At 40.8% G+C, this 14,790-nt stretch overlaps 1 protein-coding gene across 15 annotated transcripts in view; it reads right to left on the bottom strand.

Moving 5' to 3' along the window:
* Positions 1 to 14,790, bottom strand: part of TBC1D1 (TBC1 domain family member 1) — a 250,388-nt gene that overhangs the window by 102,001 nt on the left and 133,597 nt on the right. For all 15 annotated transcript variants that reach the window (XM_055385752.2, XM_019025598.4, XM_055385755.2 and 12 more), the window contains 2 exons: positions 9,551 to 9,642; positions 1,728 to 1,838 (listed from right to left, as the gene is read on the bottom strand). In XM_055385752.2, the coding sequence (XP_055241727.1) occupies positions 1,728 to 1,838; positions 9,551 to 9,642 (203 nt within the window). The remainder of the gene's footprint in view (positions 1 to 1,727; positions 1,839 to 9,550; positions 9,643 to 14,790) is intronic.

Raw genomic sequence — 14,790 nt, 5'->3', positions numbered from 1 at the left:
TAGGGCAGCTTCTTTACAGACGAAGACATGAGCCGTCTGGGTCATGATGTTTAGAAACCCCAGTAAAAGTGTTGCACAGATGCCAGTTCTGCTTGTAAGGCTCAGTCCCTTCTACATTGAACTCTTATGTTTTTTTGGGTAAAAAAAAACATTAAACACATTTCTCTATTGGATGATCTATGCCCAAATCATAAAAATATTATCCTGGTCCATAAAAATGAGTCTGCAATTAGGTCAAAACTTTCCATTCACCATAAATGCTCAAAATGTTTAGTGAAAGAAGACTTTCCATCCACCGTAAATGCTTCATTCCCCTTTCTAGCAGTTATAAATTACTTCAAAATTATCAATTTCCTGTTGGAACAAGTCAGACTGACTCAGATAAAAGAAAATCAGAACAGGGGAAAAGCTATCAGTGGCACAAGAGGGGAAAAAGGGAGTGGAAAAGAGAAAAGAAATAGGCTGAAAAATGAACTCCAGAATTAACTGAAAACTTAGACCAAGTGGTCCATCCAAAAGTGAACAGGAGAGACACAGAACTTGAATGCTATCTTAAGGGTACAGGTTGGGAAGGCAGGAATGGCTACAAACCAAGACCACAAGTCAAAACCCCAAAAAACACAGGTCATATACTCATGTTAGAGTCACTGCTAAAGGACCTCATGGCTGGCCAATGAGATTAGAAACCGTGGCTGACACTGTACACCAGCCCAAGTGTTCAGGGAAGGCACGTGACTGCCAAAGCCACCTAGAAGGTAGAAACCTTATGTGGAGATTTGCTAAGTGTACACCCCATGAAAACTGCACACTTGGTTTAGGGTCCAGACGTAAAGGCTGCCGTAGGACAGGGCACACCACTGAGCACACAAGTGTCTTTGGAACACGTACGTGGGGAGTGTTCAAAAAGAAAAAGGGAACATACTTTTGGGAAACTGAGAAACTTGTACATCCTTCACTGATTTTTCTCTAGATTTTTGGCCAACAGGTAACTTTAGCAAATATAAAATGTGTATGTTTTGAAGCTATTAATGGTTCATTATGAATGGACTCACATGGAGTCCAAAAGACAAAGGAAATGGTCTGTGGTACCATGTAACATAGGGACTCCCAAACCTGAAGATCTTCCAAGGGAGAGATCTGCAGAGAGCCCCAGCTTCTGCCTTGAGACCCCACAAAGAGAAAAGCTAAATAAGGCTGTAGACAGTGGAGGAGGGGAGGGAGACTCTGTATTTCCATCATGCAAAACGGAATTAATCCAAGTTTTAACCTGAATAGCACATAAGTCAGGCTTGCCAACATTGTATCTGATTTGTGACCTAGCGTTTATATCACAAAGGACGTTCAGGTACTTTTCGTAATTCCAAAGGCAGCCATGCAATGTCCTTCCAGGTTTACAAAGAAGAAAGGCGAGGTGACAAACCAGCTCCCTGCAAGCCAAGTAGCTCATCTTGGTGGCATCCACTCTTACACTCAATTCTTGCTGCTCTAAGCCAGTCCTCTTATTAGAGCAACTGTTCTGCCTCCACTATGGTGCAGGCAGAAACTTTTCTCATCTTCTCAAGCATACATAGTCTAACACTCCCAAATTTCCCCTCTGTGTGCAACAAAGGAAAATAAAACATAGGGAGAAAAAAAGGTATCAGAGTTTCAGAAAATCCTCAAAACGTTGTTTATACAGAGACTTGGCAGAGACTTGGCAACAATTACAAGAGACAAAAATGCCATACCTGCTTCATCTCCCCAATATGGATGTGTTCTTTCTGTTTCTCTTCATATAAACATCTCAGAAAAGAAATAATCAATTCATTCTCTCGCTGCTCATTTCTTGGTCTCAATTTCTTTAAAACAAAAATCAGAAACAGGATTTATTTTTAATCGTCAACAATATTGCTAAGCTGTCTTTTTAAATGCTAACAGCTTCCATCCACTAAACTAATGCTTTTACTCAATCATCTCACTAGGGGGCACCAATGATCCTAAAAGTAGAGAGAATTTTTAAAAAGGAACAGTGGAGCCAGTGGGCCAGATTTAGCTTTTCATCTCTGATGTCCTCCTATCTAAAAATGAATCTTTAATATCAGATAGAGACACAGTCAAAATGTTTAACAAATAAACAGTTTTTAAAACAAGAGGAAAAACACAAAATCCATATAAATACCCAAAGGTCAGGGGCCATGATGACCAAACATTGACAAACTCTTAGGGAACGGGCAAGGAAAACAGCAACGGGATTCAGTGTCATAATTTCCCATGTCGAATGTGTTCACCGTGAAGCACTCTGTGGAATCCCCATGGGGCACGCCCTTCCATACAAAACTTCATGGCATGTACATTTCTTTCTTCTTTCTTTAAAAAAAAAATTCTCTCTATGCCTTTTAACTTTTAGACAGGGTCGTGGCACAGCACACTGGACCAGAAGTCAGGACATGTAGGTTCCGGCTGCTGCCTAGAAGTGTGAAGCCAAGCCCCTTAATCCTAGCTTCCCTGTCTGCTGAAGTGAGGATGGTGCACAGAGGAAACTCTATGGTCTCCTCCTGCTCCCAAATGCTTTGGATTTGAAATGCCAGAGTGAATTTTTTTAAAGTCCACCTAATTTAATGTATGATTTTATCATATATGAAGAAAGTAAAATGAATTGCTTTGGGATACACAAAGTTTTTAGTCTATAAATTTTGAAAATACATCTTTTTTTATATTGACAAGTATCCATTGCCTGTTCCTCCCCTCTCCCTACTCCAAATTTCCAGACTGTTCTTTAAAACAAATTCAGTGACATAAATGGATTGACTACACAAGGATCTGAATCTGGGTCAACACCACTCTTGGTCACTTCTTCCCCAGCTAACTAAGGAAGCAACTTTACCCTGCACATAATAAGCATTCAAAGCAAAGGTAACACTAACCCAGACTTTCTGACAGTCCTTTCTTAAAGAAACCCAGTCCTTTCTTAACGAAAAAGATTAAAGGTAAGTTGTTCTTGTTACTTAAGGAAAAGATAGTTAATGATTAGAAGGGTTTGTTTTCATTGAGGCCTTCCTGTTCTTTCAAATTTTGGACTGAAATATTAAATATTTTAGAGGCTACAGCAGACACTCTCAACCTGGACTCCAGGCTGTGAACACCAATATTACAAAATTTTACAAGTTATATGCAAAAAGTGGATTTCTCTGGAGAAAGTGGGCATTAGATTCTCAAAAAGGAAAGTGGCAGTAATGCCACAATCCCAACTTAACACTGCTAGATCAAAGGGTTATGGGTACACTGAGCCCAAATGTCCACAAAACAACAAGAACTCCCATTTATGGTTGGCGGGGATGCAAAACAGTACAGCCACTTTGGAAAACAGGCCAGCAGTTTCTTGTAAAACTAAACACATTCTTACCACATAACCCAGCAATTGCACTCCTTGGTGTTTACCCAAATGAGCTGAAAACAGCATCTTTATTCACAATTATCAAAACTTGGAAGCAACTAAGATGTGCATCGATCGGCGAATGGGTAAAGAAACTGTAGTGCATCTATAAAACTGAGTATTATTCAGCAAGGAGAAATAAGCTATCAAGCCATAAAGAGACATGGAAGAACCTTAAGTGCATATTGCTAAGCAAAAGAAGCCAGTCTGAAAAGGCTACTGTGTGATTCCAACTACATGACATGCTGGAAAAGGCAAAACTATGGAGAGAGCAAAACGATCAAGGATTAGGGAGGAGACGGGAGAACAGGCAGAACACGGGGATTTTTAGGGCAGTGAAACTATTCTGTATGATACCGTAATGATGGGCACATGACATTAAGCATCTGTCACAACCCACAGAATACAGAACACCAACAGTGAACCCAAATGTAAACCATGAACTTTAGTTAATATCAATGTACAAATATTGACTCATCAATTATAATGAAGAAACCCTCAGTAATGCAAGATATGTTAAAAATCGGAGAAACTGTGGGGTAGGGGACAGTGAAAGCTAATACGGGAACTCTGTACTTTTCACCCAATTTTCCTGTAAACCTAAAACTGCTCTAAAAAAAATTAAGTCTATTAAAAAAAAAAAATGATCCAGGGAAACAGACAGGAATTATGAGGCCTCTGAGCAGGTACAGGCGCCTGATGGTTGGCCCACTCTTTCTTCTCCTGTGTCTTTAATTAAACCTTCCGGCTATCTCCACAAGAAAATGTATATTGTGCTTGGAGAAATTCTTCATCATCATCTATTTCAAAATATTTTAAAGGGCTAATCATATAGTAAGAGGAGGAGTATTAATATACTTTTCCCCTCAAAATACATTTTTAAAAGTTATTCAAATAGGAAGGAAATTAGACCAACTGGGAACAGTATACTGCCACAGTTGTTTTTCATTAAAAACTGATTAAGAATCAGAGACTGCGTCATGGAGCTTGTTAAACATCATACAGAAGTCACTAAAGCAGAGAAATAAACGTTGATGGTGTTATACACAATCAAGAAACAAATCTTTCCTTAATGTAATTCTGAAATACAATTAGTGAGGTGACACCTCCCTAAAATCTCCCATGCAACTTCACCATCCTCGGTAGTAGCAAATCATTAATTCTTTCTTTCTTTTTTTTTTTTTTTTTGAGATGGAGTCTTGCTCTTTCACCCAGGCTGGAGCTGGAGTGCAGTGGCACAATCTGGGCTCACTGCAAGCTCCACCTCCCAGGTTCACGCCATTCTCCTGCCTCAGCCTCCCAAATAGCTGGGACTACAGGCACCCGCCACCACACCCAGCTAATTTTTTGTACTTTTAGTAGAGACAGGGTTTCACCGTGTTAGCCAGGATGGTCTCAATCTCCTGACCTCGTGATCCACCTACCTCTGCCTCCCAAAGTGCTGGGATTACAGGTGTGAGCCACCGCTCTGGGCAAAATCATTATTTCTTAAAGGTGATTTAACTTTATGAACATTCATTAGTCAGAGAGATAAGTCTTAGGAGAATAATGGGGAATCAAATTGGGTAACATCACTGTGCCATCAAAAATTACTTGCTTGTTCAAAATTAAACTATGATGTCAGAAGTCAGGATGATGGTTACCTGGAGGCAGACACAAAACAGGACTATGAGGCAATGGAAATGCCCCATTTCTTTCTTTTCTTGGGGGAGACAGCGTCTCGCTCTATCCCCCAGGCTGGAGTGCAGTGGCACAATCCTGGCTCACTGCAACCTCTGCTTCCCAAGTTCAAGCAATTCTCATGCCTTAGCCTCCCGAGTAGCTGAGACTACAGGTGCGCACCACCATGCTTGGCTAATTTTTGTATTTGCCATAGAGACAGGGTTTCGCCATGTTGGCCAGGCTAGTCTTGAACTCCTGACCTCGGGTGATCCGCCCGCCTTGGCCTCCCAAAGTGCTGGAATTACAGGCGTGAGCCACCGCGCCTGGCCAGAAATGCTCCATTTCTTAATCTTGGCACTGGCTGCACAGTTGTATATACCTTATAAAAATTCACTGAATTATACATCATTGATTTGTTTGCTTTTCTATATGCATGTCATACTTCAATTTATAAAAGAATATTACAAAATAATTAATTGCCTGTTAAAAGGAACAAAACTAAATTAGTTACATGTTTCTTAACCTATAAGAGGCTTATAAATTGCCATAAAGGCAATTCAGATATAAACTGCCAGCTGGGCAAGGTGGCATGTACCTGCAGTCCCAGCTACTTGGGAAGCTGAGGTAGGACGATTGCTTGAGCCCATGAGTTCACAACTGAAATGTGCTCTGATCACACCCTAGAATAACCACTGTGCTCCAGCCTGGGTAACAGAGTGAGCCCCTTTCTCTTAAAAAAAATTAATAAATAAATCAATCAATTTCCAACACTGATTAATGCATCCCAGAATGTTGAGAAAGCCCATGGTCTCCTAAGGGAACTACTTAAAAAGACAACACTCACTTGGACACTACAGGCTGACATCTTAAAACTCACTTGGACACTACAGTCTAACATCTTAAAACTTATCAGTCTAACATCTTAAAACTACAGTCTAACATCATTTTAAAACCATGGAAAATCCAACTAAGCTGATATATATTCTTCAGAAAGTAAAAAGAGTCTCTTCTGACCATTAACCTTTAACTTGTGAAGTCATGTTACTTAATGAATTATCAATGTCTACTGAGTATAAATCTACTTGATTTATCTAGTCAGTATTTAATTAAGTCATTCCCTGAAACACACTCATATAGATTAGGAGAATTAGACTTGGAGATATTTTATTTACTAGCTCCACGTTGGCTTCACAGCAATTCTTATCCTGAGATGATCAATTTGGATTTAGTATATTCACCCAGTAACAGAGCATCATGGGGTCATCCTAACATATGCCCAGCTAGATATGTTTGAAAACGAAACACTTCAAAAAGCTCATAAATAAAAAGATGGCTTTGCAGTGTGGTATGCCCACATGCCCATCTGGCACCAAGTTCTCAGAGTGCTCAAAATTAGCTTGTTTACAGTAGAGATAACCTCCAGCATCATTTACACAGTTATTAGTGATTTCTTTATAGCTGTTGGAGTTCCATTTTTTGATTTAATATTCATTTACATGATCCTTAAATAAGGTATGTTTTAATAACTAAGTAATCATGTACCATTAATTTCAACGGTAATTACATTTCCCTTATGAAAATTTGCACGTGGAGGACTTTTTCAGAAACAAATTCCCCTCCAGGAAAGACTGAACAAAGGAAAATATTTACCATTCTATTTATAAGGAGACTCAGGAAACTGTAAAGCCACCTTTTTCCTTACAACCTTTTTGAAATGTATGATTTTCAAGCACATTAGCTGGCACTGCTGTCTAAAACGAAACCAATGACTTGGTTTATAAAATGTTTTATAAAACCAAGAATGGTCATTGAGGACATAATTCAACAAGACCATCTAACAAGCCTCTAGAATAAAAGATCCATGCACAAATCTGTATCACTCAAGGAACAGCCACACTCACAGTGATGGAAGACAAGGCGAGAGCCGGCTTTTCAAAGCTGGTGAACAATACAACCTCCCTTTGGTGTTTGGAGCAGCTCAACAATTACAGAGACTCTAGAACAACACACAGGGGCCTCAGGATATTAACTGAAAGCTCTTTTTCTAAAGCAAACTTTAGTCATTATCTACTCTGTTCTAAAGTGTCTTTACCATGATGTGCTCAGTGTCTAAAAGCCTGCATGAGTCAAAGAGAATCTTGGAATCATATCCATTAGGAACATCTCATTGCTGCGGAAGAATATTTTGTGTATTACCTATACTGATTCATCACACTGTTTTAGAGAGAGCTACGTGGTGCTGTCTAGACAAAAAAGAAAGCCCACATTATGAAAGGGAAGTTCCTCTTCTATTCTTGATAGAAAGAGGGTTTCTTAAAGTGACTGGACAGCTCTAGAACAGTAAGTGGGCCAGCATTAGATGAAAAAGGCCCCAACTTGAATTGTAAATGCATTAACAATCAGAAGCATATTGTCCATTTTTGAATTCCAAATGCAAATCACAGTATATTTTCTAAGAGTATTGTGTACTTAGAACTCTAAAGATCTTTTAAGAAAAAACAAAGTAGCATGTCTCAAGTTGATTCAGAACAAGAAAATGCAAAGACAAATGAAAATTGTGAAAATTACCCTCTAGGCTATTTGAGACATGAAAAAACATCTTTCTATGCTCTCTTCCTAAAGCATATGCCAATTCTACTGTAGAAGGAGAACAAGGGAATAAGACAAGACCTCTAACATGATTAAAATGAGAAAGACGGCCAGGCGTGGTGGCTCACGGCTGTAATCCCAGCACTTTGGGAGGCTGAAGCAGGCGGATCACAAGGTCAAGAGTTAGAGACCAGCCTGGCCAATATGGTGAAACCCCATCTCTACTGAAAATACAAAACTTAGCAGAGTGTGGTGGTGGCAGGCGGCTGAAATCTCAGCTACTTGGGAGGCTGAAGCAGGAGAATTGCTTGAACCCAGGAAGCAGAGGCTGCAGTGAGCCAAGATCGCACCATTGCACTTCGGCTCTGGGAAACAAGAGCGAGACTCTGTCTCAAAAAAACAACAAAGAGAGAGAGACAATCCTTTTATTTTTTTACACTAACAGAAAGCAGATCGTGGATCCTAGTATAGTCTTTTCCCAGTGAGGAAAGAAAGGCACTTAAACCCACCCAGTTGCTAGCTGTCTTGTTTTGTTTAATGGCTCCTCTATTTGTAGATCCTGCTGCCCGCCCCTCAAAAGGAGATATTTATTCTTTGATATGCTTCCCTCCCTAAAAAAGTGCCAGGGAATCATCGAAAATGCCCCTCAGCTAAAGCAGACATGAAATTTTGGATGACCTCATTAAAGATTCATAATGAACAGGCTACAGGCATGCCAGCACACACAGCATGGTCTCCCCGAGATACATTGCATCTAAATGCAAGGGCAAGAGCTAGCTTCCAAGTTTATTGCAGAAAGCTGATGAGCTTGAATTTTGTTTTGTTTTTGTAGGTTTGATATATTATCAGGTTCCAAGTAGACAGCATGACCTAAATTTATTTTCAAAAATGAAAAAAAAAGGTGTGGGGGGAAAGAAGGAATTCTGTTCAAGTTCATGTACCAAACGTTGTCTCATTCGACTCCCACACTTAGGTCTGAAATCCTAAGCGGGAAGGGGCAGGCAGAGGTTTCCCAGGGAACAGATGAGTGCATGCGGACCAGAGGCCGGACCTTCTGTCTCCCAGCCTGAGGCGCTTTCCATTTTATAATTTCCTCTCTCTTATTCTAACATTTGTTTAAGGAAGAGGCTTGCCTGTTTCATTTAGTTTTACTATCTAAGCTAAGGCCTGATGGGAATCTGCAATTCTGACCTGGACACTCTATGAGACTGTGAAAGCTTAAGCCAAGCATGTCCAACATGTGGCCCAGGGCGGCTCTGAATGTAGCCCAACACAAATTCATAAACTTTCTTAAAGCATTATGAGATTTTGGGCTGGGCGTGGTGGCTCACACCTGTAGTCCCAGCACTTTGGGAGGCCAAGGCGGGCAGATCACGAGGTCAGGAGTTTGAGAACAGCCTGACCAACATGGTGAAAGCCTGTCTCTACTAAAAATACAAAAATTAGCCAGGCGTGGTGGCGTGCTCCTGTAATCCCAGCTACTCAGGAAGCTGAGGCAGAAGAATCACTTGAACCTGGGAGGCGGAGACTGCAGTGAGCCCAGATCACGCCACTGCACTCCAGCCTGGGAAACAGAGCAAGACTCCGTCAAAAAAACAAACAAACAAAAACCATTATGAGATATTTTTTTTTGCTGTTTTTTTTTTTTTTTTTTTTTTTTTTTAGCTCATCAGCTATCGTGTCTTTTATGTGTGGTCCAGGACAATCCTTCTTCTTCCAGTGTGGCCCAGGGAAGCCAAAAGATTGGTCACCCCTGAAACCAAGACGAACTCAAGGCACCTTCCCCCTGGCTGGGACAACACTGGTTTGCTATTTTGTACACATAGCATTTCCCAGGTAAGCTGCCTGCCTTTTCTTTCCTTCTAGAAATTAGCAACTGTACTGTACCTGAACCTCTTCAAAAATAGTCGCCTGCTCCTGATTGGTTAATGTCGTCAGGTGCTTTTGCAGTTCTAGTTTTGTTTTGGAAGAATTCATTCCTATTAAAAGAAAAAAGAGAGGCATGAAAAAACTCTATATAAAAGTTGTGAGATAGGGAGTTAACCTCTTCCACACACATCCCCTTCACATTCTCTTCCACTTCAGACTTCCAAGGTTTTATGAAAAAAAAAAAAAAAAATTATTTTTTTTTTCACATGGAATCCCACTCTGTCACCCAGGCTGGATTGCAGTGGTGCAATCACGGCTCACTGATTATGTGAGCCTCAACCTCCCAGGGTCAAGCAATCCTCCTACTTCAGCCTCCCCAGTAGCTGGGACTACAGGTGCATGCCACCATGCCCAGCTAATTTTTGTATTTTTAGTAGAGACAAGGTTTCGCCATGTTGCCCAGGCTGGTCTCGAACTCTTGAGCTCAAGCAACACGCCCACCTCAGCCTCCTAAAGTGCTGGGATTACAGGCGTGAGCCACTGTGCTTGGCGTGGAAATTTTCATCGATAATAGTGTCACTGTTATCTGTCATCATCTTCTGAGCTCTGATGTGCTAGACACTGTATAATAGGCATTAAGCTTGCACCATTTAATTCTCAAAACAATCTGATGAAGAGGATGCTATTATCCCCAGTTTACAGCTAAGAAAACTAAGACCCAGAGAGCTTACGTCATTCCACAGACCAATAATTTGGACTCTATCTCAGGTGTGTGTGGCTCCAAATTACTTTCTCCATGTTAAAACACCTCACATAACCAGAACCTTCTCCTCAGAAAATGATAAATTATTGTGTTGATATGTAAACCTGACAACTTTTTCTTAGGAAAAAACAACTCCTATTCTGTGGGAAAACTGACCCACATTTCTCTTGCATACCAGGTTCCCATCACGGAAAACTGATGCATGTGGCTAACAATTTTTCTTATGCCACCACATGCTTATTAATAACTTCATTAACATTACATTTAATTAATGTTACAAAGAGTTTTGAGGAAAAGTTATAAAAATAAAGTCATTACATAATTTTAGTACCCATTAGAACCCGATATTTCAAGAAGTTCCTTCCCCACACAAATACGGCTTAGAGCCTGCACTGCCTTTTCTTGGTATCCAGAGATAAATGTCACACATGATGAGAAGGTTGATAATGAAAGGATATGCTGACCCAACTGCCATGAAAAGAAAAAAAAAGCATGGGTTATTTTTCTTCCGAGGGCAGGTCTCGCCTCACCCACCTGGCACTCTCTTCTCATCCTACCAGGGTGGCCCTGAGGCAGAGGCTTGGCCAAGGCTCTGGGCTGGAGAACAGTGTGCGAGGCACCTACATCACTACGGATGGCTGGGAGGGAAATCTGCTGAGCCAGGGACTTGGAAACCATGCCTTCATTTTACAGATGGATTTGCTGATGCCCAGAGAAGCCAGGTGACTTGTGAAAGGCCAGGAGGCCCATCGGCAGCCAAGCCTGCCCAAAGCCACGGCTCCTCCCCTCCCACAGCAGCTGAGGCACAGCCCACAACCTCTAAGTAGGCTGGGACTGTGGCAGAGGTGGCTGCTCCTATCACACTGTTGCAGCCATCTCTGCTTCCAGAAAGACATTCTTTTTCCCTTTTTTTTTAACCCAGGAAAACCCTGAAGCCACCACAGAAATAATATTTAAGTGACTGCTACTATGCCACTTCACTTAAGACTTTATGTGCATTATTCATTTCACCCTAAAATGAATATTAGAAATGGGCCTTTTTTTTTAAGTAATCTCAATGCCCACCTGAAGAAACTGAGGCACCTCGAAGTATTTTGTCCAAGGTCATCAGCTAAGTAAGTTGCCTCCAGCAACCAAACCCTTAACTGCTCCACTGCCCTCCCTGACTAGCAGAGCCAAGTCGCCTGACACTCAGGTGGCTGCAATACAAGAGCAAGCTTAGAGGTGGGTTAAAGTGCAGGAAGGATGGCGCCTTTGTCAAAGTGCAATGCAGTCACTCTTTCAGCAAGCTGTCAGGTCACACGAAGCCAGGGAAACAGACAAGGCTTTACTGTATCAACTACTTAAATGCTGAAGCGAAACAGAGTTAAGATTTATGAATCAAATAAGCACTAAGTCATCATGCACTAAAAATCCCCCCCACATATGAAGGACATCTCTGACAGCCAAAGTATCATATTTTGGAAAAACGATATTGTTTCATGAAACATTCAGATGTGGAGAATAAACCCCAAGGCTTAAGAAGAGTTAGACTAACTCGACACTCTGCCAATCTCAGGTGAAATCACGAAATGCAGCTTATTCTTCGCTTCGGCAGCTGTGAAGCAATCCTCTGGGCAATTTCACCCTGTCTGCAGGATGCCTAACTCATGAGGTCCTTCTGGCCCCATCTCTAAATAGCCAGCCCGCCTAGGTCCGAGCTCCTCCCCCAGGGATTCTCACACAGCTAGCCCCTCCTGGGTGGTTTCTGTACACCCACTGAAAGCACCCTTCAGTTCCCCACTGAACGCATCTCCTCAGAGAGGCCCAGATGATGCCAAAATGGCTTCTGGAGGGGAATGGGAAGCAAGGACCGAAGCAGAAAAGGTAACCAGCATCAAGGGAGTTTCCAAACTACAACCCCTCCCGGCTCCTCTGGTCAGTGAGGCCGCCTCCCTGGCGGTGCAGAAACGGCCCTTGTTAGAGGGAGCGGTGATGAATGACTGTGTTTTACTGAAGGAAAATTTGCTCTGAGAGCAAAAGAAAATCTCAGTTCAACTATTTTTTTTAATGAATGCTCCTCTTTTAAAATAAGCAAAATACTATATAAATACCACTGAGTTGTATATGGTTCAAATACAGAACTGGGTAGAGCTGCACTTCTGATATGTTGCAATTAGAGCAGAGTGCAGCTAATCAACATCAACAGCGTTATTGAGTCTATCTTATAGATTCTGGGGGATGACTTAACTACACTTACTGATTAAGAAAACATAGTCTTTTAAGTCTTTCTTTGTGTGGCCACATTACTAATCCTCTCCAGTTTTACAGAGTTCTTGATCAGACCATATAACTTCCTGCTAGAACTACTTTTACACCAACACACAATGAGTTTTAACAAGCCACTTCATTCTACTTATTAGGAATACAATAACAAAAAGCAAGGAACCCTAAAACTGTTTATGTAATAACTAGCACTTCTACTAACAATGCACTTCTTCTACACTTTTAGAAATGAGTTCCATCATGTAGGTAAAACATACCCCCACCAGACTTCTAATTGCACTATTTAAGAATGTTCTCATGTTCGTAGAGTTTTGTGCCTTGGTGGGATTTTATCAGGTGAAAGATGGATCAAATGATTAATTCCAAAACGACGGCAGCAAAATCCCTACCCTGATCAAACTTTTCAGCTGTAACTTTCTCAAAACTAAGCCAGACCAAAGAAAGATTTATCAAGGGGAGCTCTGGAAGCATTCCAGTTCCTGCAGATCGTGATCTGCTTTATCTTCAAGGCCAAAGTCATTGCTGGCTTTTTAATAAGCTCTTAAGGGGCATTTCTATCATCATTTACCTTATCTTGACAACCACTAAGGAAAGGGTTAGTGATCCTCTCAGTTGGGAACTCTAGTTAAAGCAAACATTTTCTTGTTCCCAGATATATTTTGTATAATGTCAGCAAATAGTAACAATGTGGAAAACACAGTTGAATATATTAATCATGTTTCTTCATTTTAAAGAGCACTGTAATGCTACAAATGACCCTTCCCAGACCTTAAGATGTCAATTGTTAATTTATCTCATTTAAAAAGGGAAACCAGATACCACTTCACATCTATCTGGATGGCTTTCATCAAAAACAAAACAAAACAAAAACAGAAAGTAGCAAATCTTGCGAGGACGTAAACGAACTGGGGTCCTTACCCACTACCAGTGGGATTGTAAAATGGTGTGGCCATTTTACAATGGTAACCATTGTACAATGGTACAATACTGCAGTTCCTCAAAAAAATTAAACATAAAATTACCACATACCCTAGCAATTTCATTTCTGGATATATAACAGAAAGAATTGAAAGCAGGAACTTCAACAGATATTTGCACGTCAGCATTCATAGCAGCATTATTCGTACAACAGTCAAAAGGGGGAAGGAACCCAAATGTCCATGGACAAGTAAATGGATCAACAAAATGTGGACACACTTTTGGAATGGAATACCATTCAGCCTTAAAAAGGAATGAAATTCAGACAACAACGCTACAATACACGTGAATCTGGAAAACATTATGCTAAGTGAAATAAACCAGAAACAAGAAGATAAATATTTTATGACTTTGCTTATATGAAGTTACCTAGAAACAGAACAGATGTTGCCAGAGGCTGAGAAGGAGTGGAGTTGGCATTTAATGAGTTTCAGTTTTGGAAGATGAAAAAGTTCTGGAGATGCTGGTGGTGAGGACTGTACAACAATGTGAATGGACTTAATGCCAATGAAGGGCATGCTTACAAAAAGGTTATGATGGTAAATTTTGTGTTACATATGTTTTTACTATAATTTTTTAAAAAAGGAAAATTGGATCTAAATAGCAATGCTTTCTTTACAAACTTATAGCTTATAATAAATATTCCTTTTTTTTTTTTTTTTTTTGAGACATCTCGCTCTGTTGCCCAGGCTGGAGTACAGCGGCACAATCTCGGCTCACTGCAACCTCCATCTCCCGGGCTCAAATGATTCTCCTGCCTCAGCCTCCCAAGTAGCTGGAATTACAGGCACACACCACCACACCCAGCTAATTTTTGTATTTAGTAGAGATGTATTTGTATTTAGTAGAGACAGGGTTTCACCATGTTGCCCAGGCTGGTCTCCAACTCTTGGCCTGAAGTGATCTGCCCGCCTCAGCCTCCCCAAGTGCTGGGATTACAGGTGTATAATAAACATTCTACAAACATGAGAAATGATCAAATTTTTGTTTTGTTTTCACAATAGCATGGGTTGTTTAAATCATGTGACCTCCACAAGTCACAAAAAATTTTTTAGAAATCCTCCCATAAACAGAAAACACAAAATCAAGAACAGAGTGGTGAAAACTCCTTCACCTTCCAGATGCCTTCAGATAAACATATCACCACTCCCTTTCACTGTCACCTGGTTCTGTCCTCTCCCCTGGCCCCTCTCTGCAGTCGCAGAGACAGAAACTCTCACTTCCTGCCTCAGGTGGACTCCCCACTCTTGTT

The sequence above is a fragment of the Gorilla gorilla genome, chromosome 3 (genome assembly GCF_029281585.2).
Source record: "Gorilla gorilla gorilla isolate KB3781 chromosome 3, NHGRI_mGorGor1-v2.1_pri, whole genome shotgun sequence".
NCBI lineage: Eukaryota > Metazoa > Chordata > Mammalia > Primates > Hominidae > Gorilla > Gorilla gorilla.
The sequence above is the reverse complement of the archived record's forward strand: the minus strand, read 5'-3'. Positions and strand labels throughout refer to the sequence as shown.